The following is a 19,323-nucleotide window of genomic DNA, read 5'->3' as shown; positions in this document are numbered from 1 at the left end:
TTTGGTAAACAAAATGTCTTCTGAGAAAGGCTATTTTAGGTCAACCAGAACTGTCAGTGCATTTGGATCCAGTTTGTAAAGCAATATGAACGTTACCAGCCTTTTGTTTCACAGTTACTCTCCTCTCCCTCCTCTTTTTTTAAACTTTAAAAAGGCAATGAAGAGAAGGGCAATGTTTTCAATCATCAGAATACAAGATGGTGAAAAAATACTTTAGCTAATTTGGAATAGCACTAATTTTTCACTTAGAAGTGAAAACTCCAGATTTTCTTTTGTGTCAAGTTTAGCAAGAAGAGTTTTCCTTGATGCCATTATCTCATTCCTTCCTCCTGTTGGCAAAAGCTGATTTAAAACAGTTCTCTTGAGGGCTGCTTGTATTCCTGGAATAAAAACATATGCATAGGATCTTTGCTGAATCAGAGCCCATGAGCTGAGCTTAATTCTTAAGTTGACCCTGCAGCTATTTCAAGAAGCCATACAGATGATCTTTAAAGATCTTATTTCAGAAATATACCATTCAGGTTAAATGCTGTTAAGCTATGTAGCAACTGGTGGATTGATAATAAAGCATCATACAATGATATTTCTTAAGAAGATGAAACTTTCAGAGATCCCAGGTATACAGTGGATCATGCTCTTGGATCCTGCTGTTAAATCAGGCAGATCATCAGGCCTGTAAAATTTAACAAGAGGGCTCACCCGGGTTACAGTACTGATTTATGTAAAGTTTTGGAAAGTTAGAGGTTCTCTGTACAGACATACTAAACAAGGAATGCTTTGTAAAATATTAATCAGATACTGTAAGTATCAGTGACAGTGGTAGTGTTTGACTTTTTGCACATGGTCAGCTCTGTTAAAATTGCATCCTTTCTCCTCTGGCCTGTCCTCTGTGGCTCAGGACTGTGTTGCTCTGTTACATCATATATTGTGCTCCTGCAGCTCCTGGGCTGCTTTCAAGCAGCTCTGCTAGAGGGATTGCTAATTATTTACAGCTTTGATAGTGTATGTTGCTCTTCAGGGGCAAATAAACAGAATTCTTACATGAAAGTCCATCCAGTTCAACGCTCTAAGTCTGCATGAAATTTACTATTTTCACATGTTGTTGTCCCATCATGCAGAGGTGTATTTACAAAACATAACCTGCTTCAGTAAATGTGTAGGTGTGGAAACTCAGGAAGAAAAGGTGTTTCATTTCCTTGTTTCAGGAAGTACTGCATGTGCAACAGTACTTGCCTGTTTTATTTTGCTGCTGATTGCATCAAATGTTATTTCTTTCTCTTTATGGTTTTTTTTTTTACACTTAAAAAAACCCCAACCCACCTTTAACCTTTCTGTCTCATTAAACGTGCTGCAAGCCTTACAACACTTAAACAAGCATCCCATGTGAGGGGCTCTTGACATCAGAGTTTTCTTTCACAGATGCCTGATTACTTCCCCAAAGGTGTCTGATTACTCTTTGCTGGAGTCTCAAATGATGCTGTTTCCCATCAGTGGGATTTCGCCTTAGAGTACCATCTGTAATTATGATCCTAGACTAAGTTAAATAATGAGCAGTCATAAATTCACTCCAGTAAAACTTAGCTTTGGACTCTAAATTAACAGCTGGGACATTTCTCTAGTAGTGCCCAGGTGCCAATTTTCCTTACTGTTCTTTTTGTTATACACAGTTTGGAAGTCCTTTTAACTTAATCCTACTAAAACATGGATAGAAGATATTTGGATTTTCCCTCCTGCATGCTTTGTGTTGGAGACATGGCTCAGGCCATCGACCTACAGCCAAAGGAACTGCACTGCTCAAGCAAAGCAGTTTAGTTCTTACTCACTATTTCATGGCTCCTGATGTCAGAAGTGAAACTACAGCCACCTGCCAAGGTATTGCCTTTTCTGCACAGCGTTGGAGTGCACCTCCCACGCAGCAGCATCCAAAGTCCTGGAGATTCAGTGCACTGACATCATCACTTTGAGGCAGATAATTTAAAGCATTGGCAGTAGTGTTTCTGAATGAGAACAAGTTATTTGTCTCATTTATAGCCTCTGTTATTACTCTCAGTAATTTGTTTTTGCTTTCTAAATGCCCATGTTTTATAAGAACTCTCTCAAAACAACTCTGCAGTCTCTTCATGCCCTCGGGGTCTCTCTGGGAGTCCAAAAAGAGTGTTAGGCAGAAAAGTTCTACTCTTGCAGAATATATTTTAGTCAAACCTAAATTACTACAAAATACAGTGTAGTAATAGGTGTAATATAACCAAAACAACAACATAGTGAATGTAAATTTTAAATTATACATTATTGAAAATTTCACCCAGGATGGCTAAAGCAAAATTTAGCTATTTGCTTTCTTTAAATATCTTAGGGCAAATTAAAATCAGCAAGAACCTTTTTTAATTAATTTATGGTATGTTTACCATTAGAGTTGATTCTTCTTGTCCTTTGGAAGAGTCTTGGAAGATTTCTCCATAGATTAACAACCCCTTCCCACTTTCCTTGGATAACTGGACTTTTTCTATTTGCTTTTTGATTTCCTTTTTTATGAAGATTATGCTTTCCCAATTCCATCCCCCTTTAATCAGGTCCTCACCCTACTGCAGGGTGCTGGTGCAGATGTATCAATGTCTCATTACGAGGATTTCTGTTCGTGTAGCAGCCTGGCTTGGTGTGAAAGGTCATGCTTGAAGGTGGTAACACTGTCCTGCTAATTGCTTGCCCTGCATCTTTGCACTACAGACCTGCCCAGCTGCTGCTGTGCCCCAGTGCTCCAAGTAAATGTACTCGCCTGTAGCTGCAGGAGTCTCTTTTGATGTGCACCTCAGGTGCCTGCTGAAAGCACGTTTTAGGCAGAAATCAGTGTCCTCTTTCTGCATATTTCATCCCTTCCACCTCATCCACGTCTGGCTCTGCAACGTGGTGTCCTGGTGTGTGCAGCTGTCTTGGAGAACATCATGCAAAAGCAGGAAAGAACGGCTGCTGCCTTCCAGGGAGTTTCAGGTCAGTCAGGTGGAACACAAAGCTTTTCAGTAAAAAAACTGACCCATTTTAAGGGGGAGTCAGATGCAAAAAGATGTGATACATATACCTGACATAGGTTTCGTGCTTCCCCTCGCAGTAGTTCTGTTCTGCAGGGTTCTATTTGCACCTGTAGTAACTTCTGTGTGGCTGTAATGTGAACAGCACATGTGTCTGTGCCTGAATGTAGTGGACAACTAAACAACAGATTTATTAATAAGCAATAAATAATCACTTACACTTCTTTAGAGACTATAAAGGGTCCAAACCAACAGAGCAAGAGAAATTCAGTGTGAAAGTGTGGTTTGGGCTCACAGCTGCCACTAAAGCTGGAAGAGCTAAGTACTTGTTAGGGAGCTTGATGATTTATTCCATTTACACCTGGAGGGAATTCCTTTCTGCACTGCCCACCTGCTGGTCCAGCTGTTTGCCCACAGAAGTACTCACTTTAATTTGAACCATGAGCACCTGCAGCTCATCCTTTGTGTTCAAAAAAGCCTCCAGAAACTATGAAAGGAAAGCTGCTTTCTTGGTCTGATTTTGGGCATCCCATGGACATGTATTGACATGCTCTACCCACTCTATTGGATTGCCCTTCTTGTGCTCCCCAGTCCAAAAAAACCTCACCAGAATATTGGAAAGGTCAGCTTGACTAACCTTGACAAGTCTGTGTCCTTCTGGCAGCAAATCCTCCTTTCTCCCTTTTGATGCAGGTTGTGCCACTGAACGTGATCACACGTGTTGCACAGGCACACTGTATAAATAAGGACACAAGTGTACATTTTAAACACAAGTCACCTCCTGTGTGCGTGTGTGCAATATAAACACAAAACTTGCAGGGCAGATCCTTGTCAGACGTCAGTTCAGCCCAGTGTGGCATCTGATGGTGCAAGGCTGATCTGCACCCGCTGAGGACTCAAGCCACAGCTGTAGAAACAGTATTTGTGAAATATATGAAATATTTGGGCTCAAACACAGTGTAGTAAAACACACAGTCCTTGCCTTTCAGTAAAACAGGTTCTGTTGCTGTGATGCCATGGAAACTCAGGTGCTACAAAAAAAGCCATACAGGTATTAATCCAAATGGTGGTTGTGTGTCCACTTAGAGAAACGGGCCAACAACAGAGGGGGAAAAAACCCAGCTTGCCCAGAGCCCCTCTGTCAGAAGGGTCCCATGTGCTCCTTTGCCCATGAGGTTATTTCACCAGGCTCATAAAACAAGTGCAGAGTATGTTGGTGTCCCTCACACCTCAAGAAACAGCCCTGTCTGTTTGAAGCATAGTGAAAGTTAAGAGCAGGGAAGATAAATAGTCTGTCTCCTAGCTACATTCTGCCTGTGGATTGAAGTAGATCAACACAAATATTTGTGTGTACAGCATGCTCAGGAGCCTGCCAATGCCTGCTGGCAAAGTGCAGGCAAAGGTAAAGGAAAAATGTATGCTTCTCTTTAAAGTAATTATCTTTATATATTAATAATGTCATTTATAAGCACTCTGAGAAGTCAACAATGTACACTGAAGCAAAGCAAAAAAACTGCAAACATTTAGTAAAAAGAGAAGGGGGGAAATGTTGCAAGTATGCCTCTTAGCACTTTCAGATATATTAAAGTCTGTGTTGTCTCTGCATATGATCCTCGTAGTCTATTTGTTATCCTTTGGGAGCAAAGCCCTCACTGAACTCCAGGATTGAATCCAACAGCCCAAAGCATGCTGTTGTTTGTTATGGATCAGTCTCTTCCCAAGCACCTCCACTGACACACACCAGTTCAAGGTAGCTCAATCTGGCCCTGCATCCCTTCCCTTACCATGGCACTGAAAGCAAGCATGAGCTTTCTCATTGCAGCATAACCCATGTTTTTGCATTGCAGGGTTTATTTGAAGTTTTGAGGATCTAATAAGGAGAAAGAATAGATATATGTTTGTGTATATGTACATATTTGAGAGTACTTCTCATCTCTGTTGGTGGCATTGCTTTTTTCTTGTCTGCAGTCAGGTACCTGAGGGTGACAGGGCTGAGTGAACTTGGTGCAGTGTTTTGGCAATAGCACAGGCATCGATCACAGTTTTCAGACCTCTCTGAAATCAGCTGGAATACTTGTGGCTGACTTGCTGCTCATTACAGAAGCAAGTGGTCCATGTGTCCTGCAGGACTGGCCTTTCCAGCTCCCTCCAAGGGCTGGGGCAGAGGGAGGGGAAAGACTCTCTCCCTGAAGAGCTTGGCCACCAACTTGTTTGCCCTTTTAGGGAAGAAAGGCATGAAACCCCCATACTGACCTCTCTTTCTCTTCTCCTGAGTGTGTCGGAAGAAATACCCCATCTACCTTCCTCTGTGCTCTTCCTTTGTGAGAGACAAACACTGTTCCCTGCCACTCATCCCATGTACATCCAGATCAGTGAGAAAAAGAAGTGAGGCCTCACTCACCTTATGGCCAGGAGCTGCCTCCCAGAGCAAGACCCTTGTCCCAGTCACTTACCTACCACTGAGCAGCCCCGAGCCAGTAACATGCTCTGGGCACATCCTGATGCCGGTGTTTCTTCCCTCCACGTAGGAATTGCCTTAGAAGATCCATGTCCATCTCACAATGAGCAATTCAGGACTTCACTGGCATGTTGCTTTTCTGTGCCAAAAATTTTCAGGGCTTCATCACACAACGTGTATCCCACGGCACCAAGGAGAGGAACGGCAGTTTTGCATTGCTGAGACATTCAGCGGGAGGGAGAGTGGGATTTTCCAAAGGAGGGCAGAGCACAGCTAGAAATAACTGCCTTTAAAGTGGTGGCATTTTTATGCATGGAAGAGCTAACTTAGAGCATTTTTAGAGGTTTTTATAAATCCCGCTGAGCCCAGTGCAACTGGATTCATCATATGAGGCACCTGTTTTACGGGGAGGAGGTGTATACAGGCAGTAACCAACTATACAGCTTTTGCACTCTCTCAAAGTTTCCCTAAATAACTCTTTTCATAGCCACAGGTAGGATATGCAGAAAGCGTGATGAAACCCAGAAAGTTTGGCTGGTTTTGCATTTCTCTCTTTGCAAGAGAAATGTAGGCTGCTTTTAAAGAATAATACTAACAAAAAAAGCTGTAATATTCTCTTACGTGCCCTTTCTGCGTTCATGGGTGTGTCTTAATATCAGCAATTAAGTTTTGCAAAACAATAAGCTCCCTTTTTGTCTTTCAACTCTCTGAAATGGAGCTGCCAGGAGCTTTTGGATTAAGCTTTATCAGGCTTCAGTTAGGAAAGCCTCATGGAGGTTACGTAGCCAAATACAACATACAAATCAAATTATGGGAGAGATGAATGCAGAGTTGTTAAATTAATTTTGTTTGTTCCAGCCCATTGGAATGTTTTTAACATGAAGAAAATAATTCTCTGCTGTATGGCTGGCCTGCCCAGTGCTTAGGGCTGTATTAGCATGCTGCGTTTGTCTGCCAGTGGCAAACAGGTTTTCTCCAGGCTTGAGTGAGCCCTGGAAGATGAGGCTGGCCAAAGTGCTGGCTTACTCCCTGCCTTCCCCAGTGGGCTGATCTGCAGAGCTCCTGGGCAGCCCCACACATGGCCAGCAGCTGAAGAGCCACTGAGGCTGCCCTTTGTCAGGTCAGAGGGCTTCCTCCAGATGCACCCGCACAACCGTCCCGCCTCTGCAGGACTTTTCCATAATGTAAGAGCCAGCTTGTTTGCCAGGTTCTCCCAGTTCAGGTCATCTCTGACAGGAAGGTGAGGTGGGTTTTTTCACTGCAAGAGGTCCAGGGCATGTCTCACTGCCTGCAGTGAGGCATTCGCATGTTTAGTGCCTTCGAGATGTGGCCCTGTGGTCCCAAAGTCTTGGCTTGGGGGTCTGCTAGCCCTGGATATATTGTCTTTGATATCCTGCTATAGGCCTGTGCAGAGCCAGTTCAGGTATCTGCTCAGGATTTCACTACACCACAGAAAGATATCCTGAAGTCCCCTACAATATTTTGTTCTCCCTTAGGATATGAATTTAGAAGAAAGCATTAGTAATATTTTTTCTAAAATTAGCTGAGATGCTATTTTAGTGTGAAATTATGCTGGTTGTTGAGTTTGGTTCTCTTTTTTTTCTAAAGCAATCATGAATTCACAGGGTTTTTTGCTTATTAAGCCTGGTTTTATAAAAAAAAAAAGGAAATTAAAAGAAAAACTTGTGTTTCTCTTTAGTGTGTCCTGATTAAGCTTCCCCCTCCCTGCCCCAACCTCTTCCTCCATTTCTGTCTGTCCTTTAGCTGCATATTTTGCAAAATCAGTAGAGGTCCTTTAGCTTCTAAAAAAAAAAAAGAAAGCAGGAAGTCTGTGATTCTTTTAATCTTTCAAAAATCCAAGGCACAGAGAGTATGGAAAGGAAAATTAGATCTCTGGGAAATGCTAGTTGTTTTATAGATGGTCAAATCATTACACTTTTTTCCTTGCCTTTCAGACATTGACTATGTTACTATGTATCACTTTAATTAAATCATCAAATTGAATTACTGGATCAAATGTTTTTTTATTCCATTGTGTCCTAAGCAGGTTTGGTTAAATTAATAAAACCATATGTTTCATTTAAAAAAAAAAAGATTTCTTTTTTGCCCATTCATAAGCTGTTAAAAAAAATGTGGCTGAACAGAGCAGGTCAGTTATTACTTAATTACATCAAGTGCCTTGCAGTAATTTGAACAAAGTCATACTAAGTCATGAAAATTTTGTAATATTTACTGTGAAATAGCAATATTGTAAATTCAGCCTCATTTTAGCTGGCTGTGAATGAGGCTTGACCTCAGTGAAGTCATTGGGGTCACTCAGGTGCTTAGAAGTGCTTATGACCCTCTTGGGTCAGGGTGCAGGGTCAGGGAGGGTCTCTCAACTCTGAGTTTGTGAGTCTCCTGTTTACCCTTGGGAAATACCCACTTCTCTTCTCTGACTGGCACGAGCTATTCCAAATGGCATCAAAGCCAGTGGCATGTGACAGCCCCCTCTCCCTCGAGTGGCTTGGGGTCCTTGTCTGCAAATCAGCCGCCCAGCCATTGTTCAGAGGGCTATTGCAATTAAGGTAGATCTCTCTGTCTCCCGGGAAGGTTACCTGCTTGAATTATTTCTAAAACAATTTGTTGCATGATTACTTTAAATATATAAATCTCTGCATGTCCTCCTGGAGGACAAGGACTGGATAAGGGTTTTAGATCTGGGTAGTCCTTCACCCAGGCTCCTATCACTGATGGGATTTGATTAGGTGGAGCGATAAAGGCTGGCCTGGCATTTTGAAGTGTAATTCTGTGATGACAAAGGGCGTCAAAGGGGGCAGTTATGATTTATTGGTGCAGTTATCAATAAACAGTGATGTCAGTGAGAATTGATCTGACTTATCTCAGTGGAAAGAGGTGAGCATGGAGAGGCATACCAAGGATCAGGAAGCTCTCTGAATAGTGATAACAGCAACTGCTTTCAACTGTGCCCTCTTGTCCAGGTCCTGGCCACCTTCACACTGTGCTCTGCAGCATCCTGGCTCTGTGGGCTCCCTGCAGAGACCAGGAGGGAGCCAGAGGGAAGGTGTCTGCAGGCAGCAGACCATGGTCTGGCTTCTGGCTTTGTGGCATTGACAGCAGAATGCTGTCTTGATCCCTTCAACTCTGTGTAAATAGAAACTCATAAAGGTTTTCTCAACAGTTTGAGGTACTGTAGGGCTTGTTTGCTTTGCTGGATCATCCTTCTCAGTTGAGCAGAAGGATCTACTGCAGAACTGCAGGATTGTCACCCCTCATGGCAAGAGCAAACATCAAAGATCTTTCCTTTCCAAAGAGTATTTCTGCAATTTTCATTGTCTGTTTCAGGCTGGCTACAAATGTGAGCTGTAAGTGCACAAATGCATTTCACAGATATTTTTCTATTGTACTAGTAGTATTGGTGTTTAAAGCATTTAATCATTTTTATTTAAGAACTGTAGCTGTTTCAGTAATGTAACAGCAGAGCTACATGACCAACCTGCAAGTCCAGGCATAGGAATAGACATTTCTCCCCTTCAGTGCTGCCAGGACTCTTTAGAAGTGAAATAATGGCCAAATATACACGCAGTCAAATACCTGCAGAGTGCAAACAAGCTCAGTGTGTTGGCTTGAAATGGAAAAGTCGCATTGGGAAAAATAATTCTGCAAACAGTGTCAGCCTGATGGGCTGGGTGACACTTTGCCTTTCCCTGGCAGAAGAGATCATTTCCTTTGCCACGGCACATGTGTTTAGGTATCATTGCAAGTGATTTTTTTTCTGGGTTCAGAGTTTATATTGGGAAAAAGAATGTGAGAATCTGCCCTGAATTGGGTATTTTAAATGTGATTTTTAAAGCTTGGAAAAAAAATCTCAACTCTTTATAGCTGGGAAGGGGATGATGTATTTTTCCCATAGCATGTGAGTGCCATCTAGTGTTGTGCATCCCCACCCGGCCCTTCCATAGCAACACCTTGAAAAGTGGTTTTTGTTTCAGCAGCTGTGAGGGGATTGTGCACACCCCACTCCTTGAGTGAATGGGCTGGGTTTGCACCTGGGCTTGGTCTCCCCTGCAGAAGTCTTGGGTTTGGTGCTGCTGCAAGCTGTGTTTTTCCCACTGGTTAAGCTGTTCCGATGTTGATGACCCCACTAACTTAAGTGTGGGTGAGAAGTGACTTGTGTCTTCCCACTGTAGGCAGGGTTAGGAAGGCAGGGCTTTCAGAGGCTGGCTGGGAGTTCCTCCTCTGCTAGGAGGAGACGACCAAGGCCATCAAGAACCACTCTTTCCTGTGCTAGCAATACATTACTGGCAAACAGTTGAGCATCTGTGAAGGAAAATACATAGAAAGAAGAGTATTAAATAACTTCTGTCATGTGTAAAAATGTACTGGGTTAAGAGGAAAATAATTACTGACCCAATAGTGTTACATTTTCAGAGGTTTCAACTCTTTCCAGGGCCAGCAGAGTACACTGGGGTATTAACCCCTTACAGCAGGAGTGCGTGGATGAGGGCATGGATGAGGGAAGCTGTGGATCAGGTCGACTGGACTTCTTAATGTTCCAGTGTAGAGCTCTTAAGTCACGAAGTTAAAGTGTGTGTACAATGTCAGGACTGAAAATAAGTCGAGAACTAAGCAACCTGCCTGCAGAGAATGGATTCTCTCACTCACTTTACTCAGGAGAGCAGAAAGCATCTGCAGGTGGTATTAAATCCCATGGTCTCAGTGGATTGCAGTCTAAGCTGTTACTGTAGGCAAGGGCATTAAAGAAAAAAACCTGGCTCTTAGGGGGAGGCACAGTTCTTCCTGTTTGTTTTCTCTTGGTTATTTAGGAGAGTTTCATCTTTTTTCCTTCTGTGTTTCAGCTTGCAGTACTCCTCCAGTGAACATGAAAGTGCAGCCCGTGAACAGGACGGCGTTACTGGTAACCTGGAACCAACCAGAAACCATCTACCACCCTCCGATCATGAACTACATGATCTCATATAGCTGGGCTAAAAATGAAGATGAAAAGGAGAAGACTTTCACCAAGGACAGTGACAAGGACCTGGTAAAAGCACAGCATCAAACCCAGACATATGTATCAAGCTATCCTTATATTGCTATTTTCTTGGTAGAAAGAGGTAGAGGAGGAAAGCAGTTGTTGCCTTATAGACAGGCTAGTGTTTGACTCACAATGAATTGCTATTTAAATGTTCAGCATTAGTTGAACGTTGCTGAACAGGCTACCCCAAACACTGGACTGTGTATTTATAGTTTGTGTGAGTGGATAAAGGACTAAATCTGCAGACACTTTTTCATATATTGTTGCTGAGAAGCAGCTGGCTCGGGAAATGTTTAGGCTCTGAATATTACAGATTTTTGCATTAAAAGTCCAGTCCCCCCAAAATCTGTTCCTGGGCTCAGGCTTTTTACTGTGCATAGCCCCTTGCAGTCTTTGGAGCAGTTTCTGGCAGTAAGGGCTGCCAGAGGCAGGAATGCATAGTCAGGGCTAGAAGATTATTGTGGAGTGTCCCTGTACAAGCACTGCCTACATCTGGCAGCATGAGAAAAAGAGGGAAGAGCAAGACAGTTCCAGCACAGATGGAAACACTGCTCTATCTCCTCCATTTAGGATTTCATCTGCTTGTCATTCTTGTCTAAGTGGAAGCAAGTATTGTACTGGTCCTTAACATTCTCTGCATATAAAATCAAAGTGACATATTCAGGTTTGAAAGGCCTCCATTTATTGTTAATCAAAGAAAGCCTCTAGAATAATGAAATCAGTAATTGTATATGCACATGAAAAATGCAGCAGCACACTGTTATTCCTAATGACTGTTACCATTTTTTTTTCAAATACACAGTCCTCTGGGCCCATTCAATCAGTTATACAATAATACTTCTCTTATTCCCTTAGATGAAGATTCTTTTACTTCATTTCCATTTATATTTTCAATTTCCCCACTAGACATTGTTATCTGGGTCACATTAGGGAACGATCTGCCTCACAAAATCAGAAAGGAACCTATTGAAAGACACCCAAGGTTATGATGTATTGTAACCTCTCTCTTGCCATAATTTCACACTCTTAAGGGAGATTTTTTTTTTTAATCAGGTATAAGGAAGAAAACCTTAATCAGCAAAAATGAGGTTTGCACCATGAAAGCATCCTGTTTTATATAAAAGAAATAATTAAAAGTGCAGGGGATGTGATGGAGTGATAGCTTGGAAATAAATTGCAGTGAGACCCTGTGCTGTTCAGCAGAACTCGGAGGTTAAGAAAGCAATGACAGCTTAGTCTGTTTTAGGGGCAAGAGAAGAAGGAAACCCTTTTTTAGAGGAAAGTGCAATTTGTTTTTAGTGCTCTGGCAGATACAGTTGGGCTGTCCCATCTTGAATCAGAGCTAGGCAGTGTTTAGCTAAGGACATCACGGGTATTTCAAGTGACCCACACAGCTACTGCTGTGAACCGATGTGACTGTGAACTAAGGCAATACAGAAGAGTTTCTGGAAAGCATCAGAGCAGTCTCTCAGATCTAGGAGTAAGCAGGGATATCCCAGCCCAGGGTGCTGAGCCATCATGTTGGACAGTACACCAGCATCAAATTGCCATAGCCAGTTTGTTGCAAAATAAAGTCAGTTTGAACATGCAGTGACTTTTCTGGGCTTATCCCATGTTTGGGACATGGATCTCCACCTATAAAAATCTTATTTAATTCCTGTAAGGTTAAATGATTTGAACTTTAAGTTTTTCTGAGGAAAGCAGAGACTTTCAGGCATGAAGATTGTCATGAGAATAGATGTGGGACATGTTCATTTACTTCTTGGGCAGAGTCTGGGTGCATCCCTTTGGCCTTGGGCCTTGCCCTCTCCCAGGGGACCAGTGAATATTTCTGTTTAGAAATATAGTTTGTCTTACATGGCATAAATGTCCTGTGTTAGCACAATGCTTTATATATTTCAAACTGATCGTGGACAGTACTGTGGGGGTAAAAAACTGAATAATATCTATTTTTTTTAAACAGAAGGCCATCATTAGCCATGTCTCACCTGACATCCTTTATCTGTTCAGAGTTCAAGCAGTTTGCCGAAATGAAATGCGTAGTGACTTTAGCCAGACTATGCTCTTTCAAGGTAACAAAACCACATACCTATTTTTATATTAAACAATTGTTTGTTTAATATTTTCTTTTCACAGTGCAATATGGTGTGAAATGATTTCAGAAGATGTTTGAGTGCATGTAGACAATACTAATTTCAGATTAGTGGCCAGTGACTTAATCTGAATCGCATTTCTGGTGATGAGGGTTTTTCTACACCTCTCTGCTGGCAGGGTTTGTCAGGTTTTAGGAGAATTCAGAGCTTTTCTTGGTACTAGTTTTCTCAAACAAATTCATCAGAGACTGCTTATACATCAGAGGCACAGCTATAGCAGAATGTGAGTCTGATCGGTGTCTGTTTTATGTAAAGAGGAAAGGAGATCAGTCCTACCTTGACAACCACACGTGGAGACACTCAGGTTTTACCATGCATACAACCTCAGTGATTTCCAAAACATACATATTTAAAGGAAATCAAAAGTACTAGATGCTAAGCTGTCCTTTGTCGTGAATTTCCTTTTAAGTTTATTGGAGAAATCTGGTAGTGCTGAGATTTGGTAGAAGAACTTGAAGTTTTTAGAGCTTTTTTAAGTGCTGAAGTTTTGCTCCTTCCTGGGAATTTATTAGTACATTTTTTACTAAGTAGGGCAAAATTTACCTCTGCTGAGAGCATTCCCTCCCACTCCAGCTTACGGATACATAAATCCTGTAATGGGCAACAGAAGAATAAAACAAGCGGAGAGTTAAACATTTAAATCTTTAAGATGAAGAAAGGAGCTGTCACTTGGATCCGATGCTGTATAGGGAACAAAATAATAGCAACGTTTTTCTGTGTCATTTTTGGAAAATTGGGGGTGGGCTGAGTTAATCCTACTCTGTTAGCATGTAGTATCTGAAGGATATGAAGCTGTGGACACAGTTTGCTTCTGTGGCAGTGTCCTGCCACAGTGTTATCAGCATTGCAGGGACAGCAGGGGTCAGGCAAGAAGTGTCCTATCCAACCTACATCTCATATATAGCTCTCTGTTCTTAGTACCTCAGCACAGTGTTTTGGATTTGACTGTAAGTGCCAGGCAGAAGTCAGAAACTGGTATGTTGCTGATTATGACCTCTTTCAGCAGATGACAGAATGAGAAAATTCTTTGAAATTTGACCATAATACCTGTTTAATCACAGTTAGGAGTAAGTCATTACTGACAACTTTTTTGGATATTCTTGGGGCACTCTAGCCCAGTTCTAGCCCAGTGTTCAAAGCAGTGGAAGTGATTCATGCATCTGCAATGGGAGTAGATGATGTGATTCCTTCCATGTGTCCCCAAAAAGGATCTGCTGTTCTAATCTCTGGCAGTACCGAAGATCTAGAAAATTAATCCACATGAGCTTTCAAAACATTATTCAGAGCTTGATCATGGTTGTAGTTGAGATATATAGCAATAAATAATAAGGACAGAAAAAACTATTATCATCAGCTACTCTCGCTTCCTGGGTAAGTCAGGGTGTTTCATCCAGTTTGAGATTGAAGGACAGAGTGTGTTTTCTGACAGTGCACTTAAACTGGCACTGCTGGGCCTGAATTAAAGTCATGCAAGTCTGTCTTTAGGCACATGTACAAAGTAAGGTGAGTAATGCCAAATGAACTGAGTTGCTTTTGCTCCAAACTGAGACCTGCATCCATATTTTGCAGCAGTGTGTTCAGCAATTGCTCAGCAGTTGTATCATTGCCTCCCTTCCCAACCTGCTGACATGCTGCTCTTCTTCCTCCCTCAGCTAACACCACTCGAATTTTCGAGGGGACCAGAATTGTGAAGACAGGAGTGGTAAGTCGTGGATTTGGGGAGCTGGGATTTGGGGACATTCCCACCAGGTGGCAGCACGGTGTTGGAAATCTGCGGCAGGACCCAGCTTTCCTGGGGAGGGGGGTGTTCAGACCCACCACAGAAGGATTTATAACATACAATATATTTCCAATATGAAATGTTGCAAGGGGTTTGGTTTTCTAGCTTAATGCTCTGAGGGGCTTTGACTACTGAAGAATCGAGTTTAAAAAAATCTTTCCAAATCTATATTCAACCCATTTAGATGGGATTTGTAATCTTAATGATAACTGTGAAAATAAATTTAATTTCTTTTATTAATTGTATGACCAGAAGTATATGCACCAGGAATAAGGCCTCACACACAACATCTTTACTCTTCCAGTGCTCTAAGGATACCTGTTATTGTGTGAATAAAGCCTCAACAATCTCTTTATTTGAATTTTAATTCATAAGGTAACTTTTGTGTTCCAGAATCAGAAATGTTGGTACATTTACAGTAAAACTGGAATACACTGTTTCAGTTTTGAAAGCATCTTATTAGTTTATTTAACATAAACTATCCATAACCTAAATTTCTTGGCATTCGGTGTACTGAATTGTTCAGTCAAATTTATGGACTGGATTCATACTATTGAATTTACTCTAAGTACATTGCTTCTGGTTTTATTCTTTTCCAGTTTGATATGCTCCCTAGTAAGCAAATAACACATACAAAGCTTGCATTTGAATGATTAATGTTTGTTTAATGATGTATAGAGGTATTCTAGACATATAAAATCTGCTGTCAAATTTTAATACTCAGTCCAGCTTTGAGACTGTTCATGCCAGTGAAAAGCAAATCTCACAGTGCCGGAGGGATTCACATTGATAAGTATCTGAAAGTTTAGATGCTTATTTAAAGTTTTGGCTTGAAATCTCTAAAGCACGGCTTTTCATCTGAGATCTCAGGTTCTCTGTGATTGCAGCTGGTCAAAAATAACGTGAGAAAGCAGCCTTTCTTGGTTTGCTGCAGCATTTCAATTACATGGCCTGACTGAACCTGGGAATTGCAGAGAGATGCAGAAATACTTTGAAGTTATACATTTCAGTTTCAAAAAGAAACATTTTACTTTTTTAAAAAATGTTCAGTAGCACCTATTTAACCCTTGTTTGTACTCATCTGATGTGTACCTTTCCAGCTACTGGTCCTCCCAGTCATGAATTGTGTAATGTGAGACATTTTTCAGTAAATCAGAGAGGGTGGGCAGGTCCAGGCAGAACTGCTGGCTCAGCTCTTCCAGAGAATTATTCCTTGTGTTTAGTCAGTTCACTTCAGTGTCTTTTTCCACATGTGATTCAGGAAGGGGAATGACTAGGTCCTTATGTATAGACCGAGTTTTTGTTCTTTATGTATATACCAAGGGGTTTTGTTTCCAGTAGAGCACACATGTGTGCACAGAGACCTGCATGCAAGCATGTGTGCTGTGGGTTGACATTAGAATAACAGTGGCAGGGTGCAGAGGATGCATAGTCTACAGCTCATTCTCTGGTTCCTCTCAACTCCCTGAGGGAAGTGGGCAGTGTCAGGCCTGGCTTTGGGTTGCTGGTGGTGACCAGGGGGAGTCCTGTGGTTGTAGAAAACTGAGTCTATACATGAGTGTCGCAGCCTGGTGGTCCTGGCAGAGGTAGTGGTGGCTTGCTGAAGGGCTCCTGATGCTCTCCAAGTGCTTCATGACTGCCCAGCTGGTCATGCTGCTGGTCTTTTCTAATGAGAGTGATGCCTCACTGCAGCACCAGTCCTTAGGAGAATAATGCTGATGGGTAAATTAATGAAATAAAAATAGTACCATTGGAGGGCCTCACAATGTGTGTGGGAAGAGCCAGAGTTCCTTGTCAGAACAGACCCACCAGGCACGAATGCTCGCGTTGGCAGCACAGCCATTATTTTGAGACAGCCCTTATGTAATACTGTATTTTTAAACTTCTGTATTCTGAGGATTAAAGCACTGTGAGTAATGCAGCTAAACTCATTAAACTCCTTTACATTCTCCTCACCCCGAGAGGAAACGTTACTCACAAGTCAACGGTGACGTGGGTGGAGAAGGTCCCGATGTAAAACAAAGATAAGGATAAAGAGGGTTTTGATGATGGTGTGGTGAATTCAGGGAGGTTTCTTCCCTTCGTGGTTTGCTGGTAGCTCTGTGGCTTGTCCTGTCCTGGCTCAGCCCTGTATCCAGCTGGTGGGAGTCTTTGGCTTGAAGAGAACAGCAACCAGAATGGCACATGTGTTGAAAGGGAGGGAAATGCAAAAGAAAAATGACCCCAGGTAGGATGTTGGGCCCCTGCTGATGCTCTCTGCTGTGTTTTCTTCCCCTCTGCTGCTGGTGACCTCCTCAAGCCCACGGCATCTCCTGCCTCCTCAGCTGACATGGCTCCCATCAGCTCTGGCTCCTCCACCTGGACCTCCTCGGGGCTCCCCTTCTCCTTCGTGTCCATGGCCACAGGGATGGGGCCTTCCTCCAGTGGCAGCCAGGCCACCGTGGCCTCAGTGGTGACCAGCACCTTGCTGGCAGGGCTGGGCTTCAGCGGTGGTGGCATCTCCTCCTTCCCCAGCAGCGTCTGGCCCACCCGGCTGCCCACGCGGCCGCCCCCAGCAAACAGGCGGGACGGCCCGTGGTGGCCACCACCGAGGCCGCCGCCGCCTCCCCGGGGCCAGAGCGGGACTCGGCACTGACCAAGGATGGCGAGGGAGCTGAGGAGGGGGAGAAGGATGAAAAGAGTGAAAGTGAGGATGGGGAGCGGGAGCACGAGGAAGAGGAAGAAAAGGATGCTGAAAAGAAGGAGAGAGACAGGGCGACAGCAGCCGCGGAGGCGCGCAATAGCACAGAGCCCAGCGTGGCCGTGGCTTCCCCCAACCGGACTGCTGAGGAAGAAGGAAATAAAACCATATCGGGTGAAGAGCCAAACCAAAACGTTGCCCCTGCGGCTGGAGGTCCCAAGGAGGAGAGTTTGGATGAAGCCAACACTCAGCCCCAGCCGCTCCCTTCCACCCAAGTGCCACCAGCGTTCACCGATGAACTGTACCCGGGCAAGATCCCAAGAAGACCAGAGACTACAAGAAAACCTCCTCCAAAGGAGGACAGGTTTCCAGAGGAATACCCCTCAGATAACAAATTCATTACCATTAATCCAGGTAAGTGACCTCCAGGGAAAGCTGGTTTTACCAACCTAAGAGTGTTGGAAAATGATACAATCTAAATTCCTTACTGATTTCCAGGAGATACAACATTTCTGTGGTGCTTGACTTCATCCAGTGGGCAGGTTGTCACAGGACTCAATCCTCAAATTGTTACTGGTGGGGAGCAGAGGGGGAAGGAACATCCTTTTCTTTTATTAGGACAGAATCATGGTCCTTGTAACTTACCACAAGAGAAAATTTGCAAAAATGTTAACTCCCAACATGCTGCATCAAGAATTTTGTTTAAAAGAAAAAGGGAGAGAAATGCAGTGAACCATAGCTGTGAAATTAATTTGGAAGATTGGCTGCTGTGCCAAACTGGTGTTTCGTGGGAAGTTTGCTATATATGCTGCAAGCTAATTTATTTTATCTGCAGGATTCTCCCTGATTGGGCTTTGAGATATTCTCCCAAATATGGGAACATTGCTGCTTTATTTCTCATCACAAAACCTACATGCTTTGATCTTCCAAAACAAGGCACCTTCTGCACTGGAGTTACCTTCTTTTTTTTCCTGTGGGAAGGACAAATCTTAGCCAGGCAGAGTTCACATATTTTGTCCTGATGAGAATTACCAGTGCTCCTGTACACACCAGCTCTGGGTGTATGTACCAACTCCACAGTATATACACAGCAAATACAACCTTTTGGAGGCCTGCCCAGGTGATCTGCATGTGCACCAAGCCCAGTGTGGTCCGGGTTTGCTGCACAGGCCTATGCAAACAGGTATCTCATGGTGCTACCAATGTGTGGAATGTCCACACATGTTTCTGCTCAGGGAGCTCCAGGCACTGGTGAGGAAAACAGCAAGGAGCAAATGGAGTACATATGTGTGGATTTATTTGCAGAGTAAGTACTGGGATTTAGATATGGTGACGAGTTTATATGAGTGATTATGTGTATTACCACAGCATTTATAAGATAGTGTGCTTTTTTTTGTTTGGGGTGGGGTTTTTTACTTTATTGTTTATTTTGGTAATCTTGGAGTGTTTTGTAATTTTCTTTTTCCATCAAAGCTGCTCTAGAGTACTGTGAAAAAACCTTGCATATTTATTTTTCCCTACACTGATAACCACAAAAATGCAGACATTGTGCACTCAGTTATAGCTCGGAACCAATTTAAAAAACAAAGCTAAATCCAATCTTTAATAACATTTGTTACAGAAATGCTGACCTGACTCTAACGCTGTGAATCATAACTGTTCTGCAAGAGATCAGATTAACAATGCAAGACAAGAAACTTGCACCCAAATTGTGCTGATATTTTTAAAATACAATGCTGTTTTTCTTACTCCTCAGCTGGAAATCTTCAAAGTCCAGTGCTCCCACTGAACATGGTCTGAGATGCCTGTCAGGAAGCTTTCAACCTGCCACTTGCCCTAATCACCTTTCTGTCAGGAAGGAGGGAACTTTGCCATGTTAGGAGTAAGCATTCAGCACCAGTTAGGTTCAAAGCCCAGCAATTCAATCTGCCTGGGTAAACCTGCTTCTGAAATAGTTCTTCCTGCCTTTGGCTTCCTTATTTCTCATGTGCCAGTTTCTTGTATGGCCCAAGTACAATGTCTCTTATATAAGACCTACAACGGGCCTCATGGCTTGTTCTCAGCCTAAAAAATTGGAAAAAAAGACGAGTAGTTTGCCTTAATTCTTAGCTTGTGACAAAGAGATTGTTAACAATTCCATAGTGAAGATAAAAATATTAAAATCAATGAGACGGGGAAATATTTTTAATAT

At 42.7% G+C, this 19,323-nt stretch overlaps 1 protein-coding gene across 1 annotated transcript in view; it reads left to right on the top strand.

The window, feature by feature from the left end:
* The window catches only part of PTPRG (protein tyrosine phosphatase receptor type G), a 374,823-nt gene that overhangs the window by 281,203 nt on the left and 74,297 nt on the right, over positions 1 to 19,323 (top strand). The window contains 5 exon segments of the mRNA XM_029958316.1: positions 10,341 to 10,525; positions 12,483 to 12,591; positions 14,325 to 14,374; positions 16,752 to 16,989; positions 16,992 to 17,546. Of these exon segments, the coding sequence (XP_029814176.1) occupies positions 10,341 to 10,525; positions 12,483 to 12,591; positions 14,325 to 14,374; positions 16,752 to 16,989; positions 16,992 to 17,546 (1,137 nt within the window).

The sequence above is a fragment of the Manacus vitellinus genome, unplaced genomic scaffold, assembly GCF_001715985.3.
Source record: "Manacus vitellinus isolate BGI_N305 unplaced genomic scaffold, ASM171598v3 scaffold_14_pilon, whole genome shotgun sequence".
NCBI lineage: Eukaryota > Metazoa > Chordata > Aves > Passeriformes > Pipridae > Manacus > Manacus vitellinus.
This window is presented reverse-complemented; position numbering and strand designations above follow the sequence as displayed.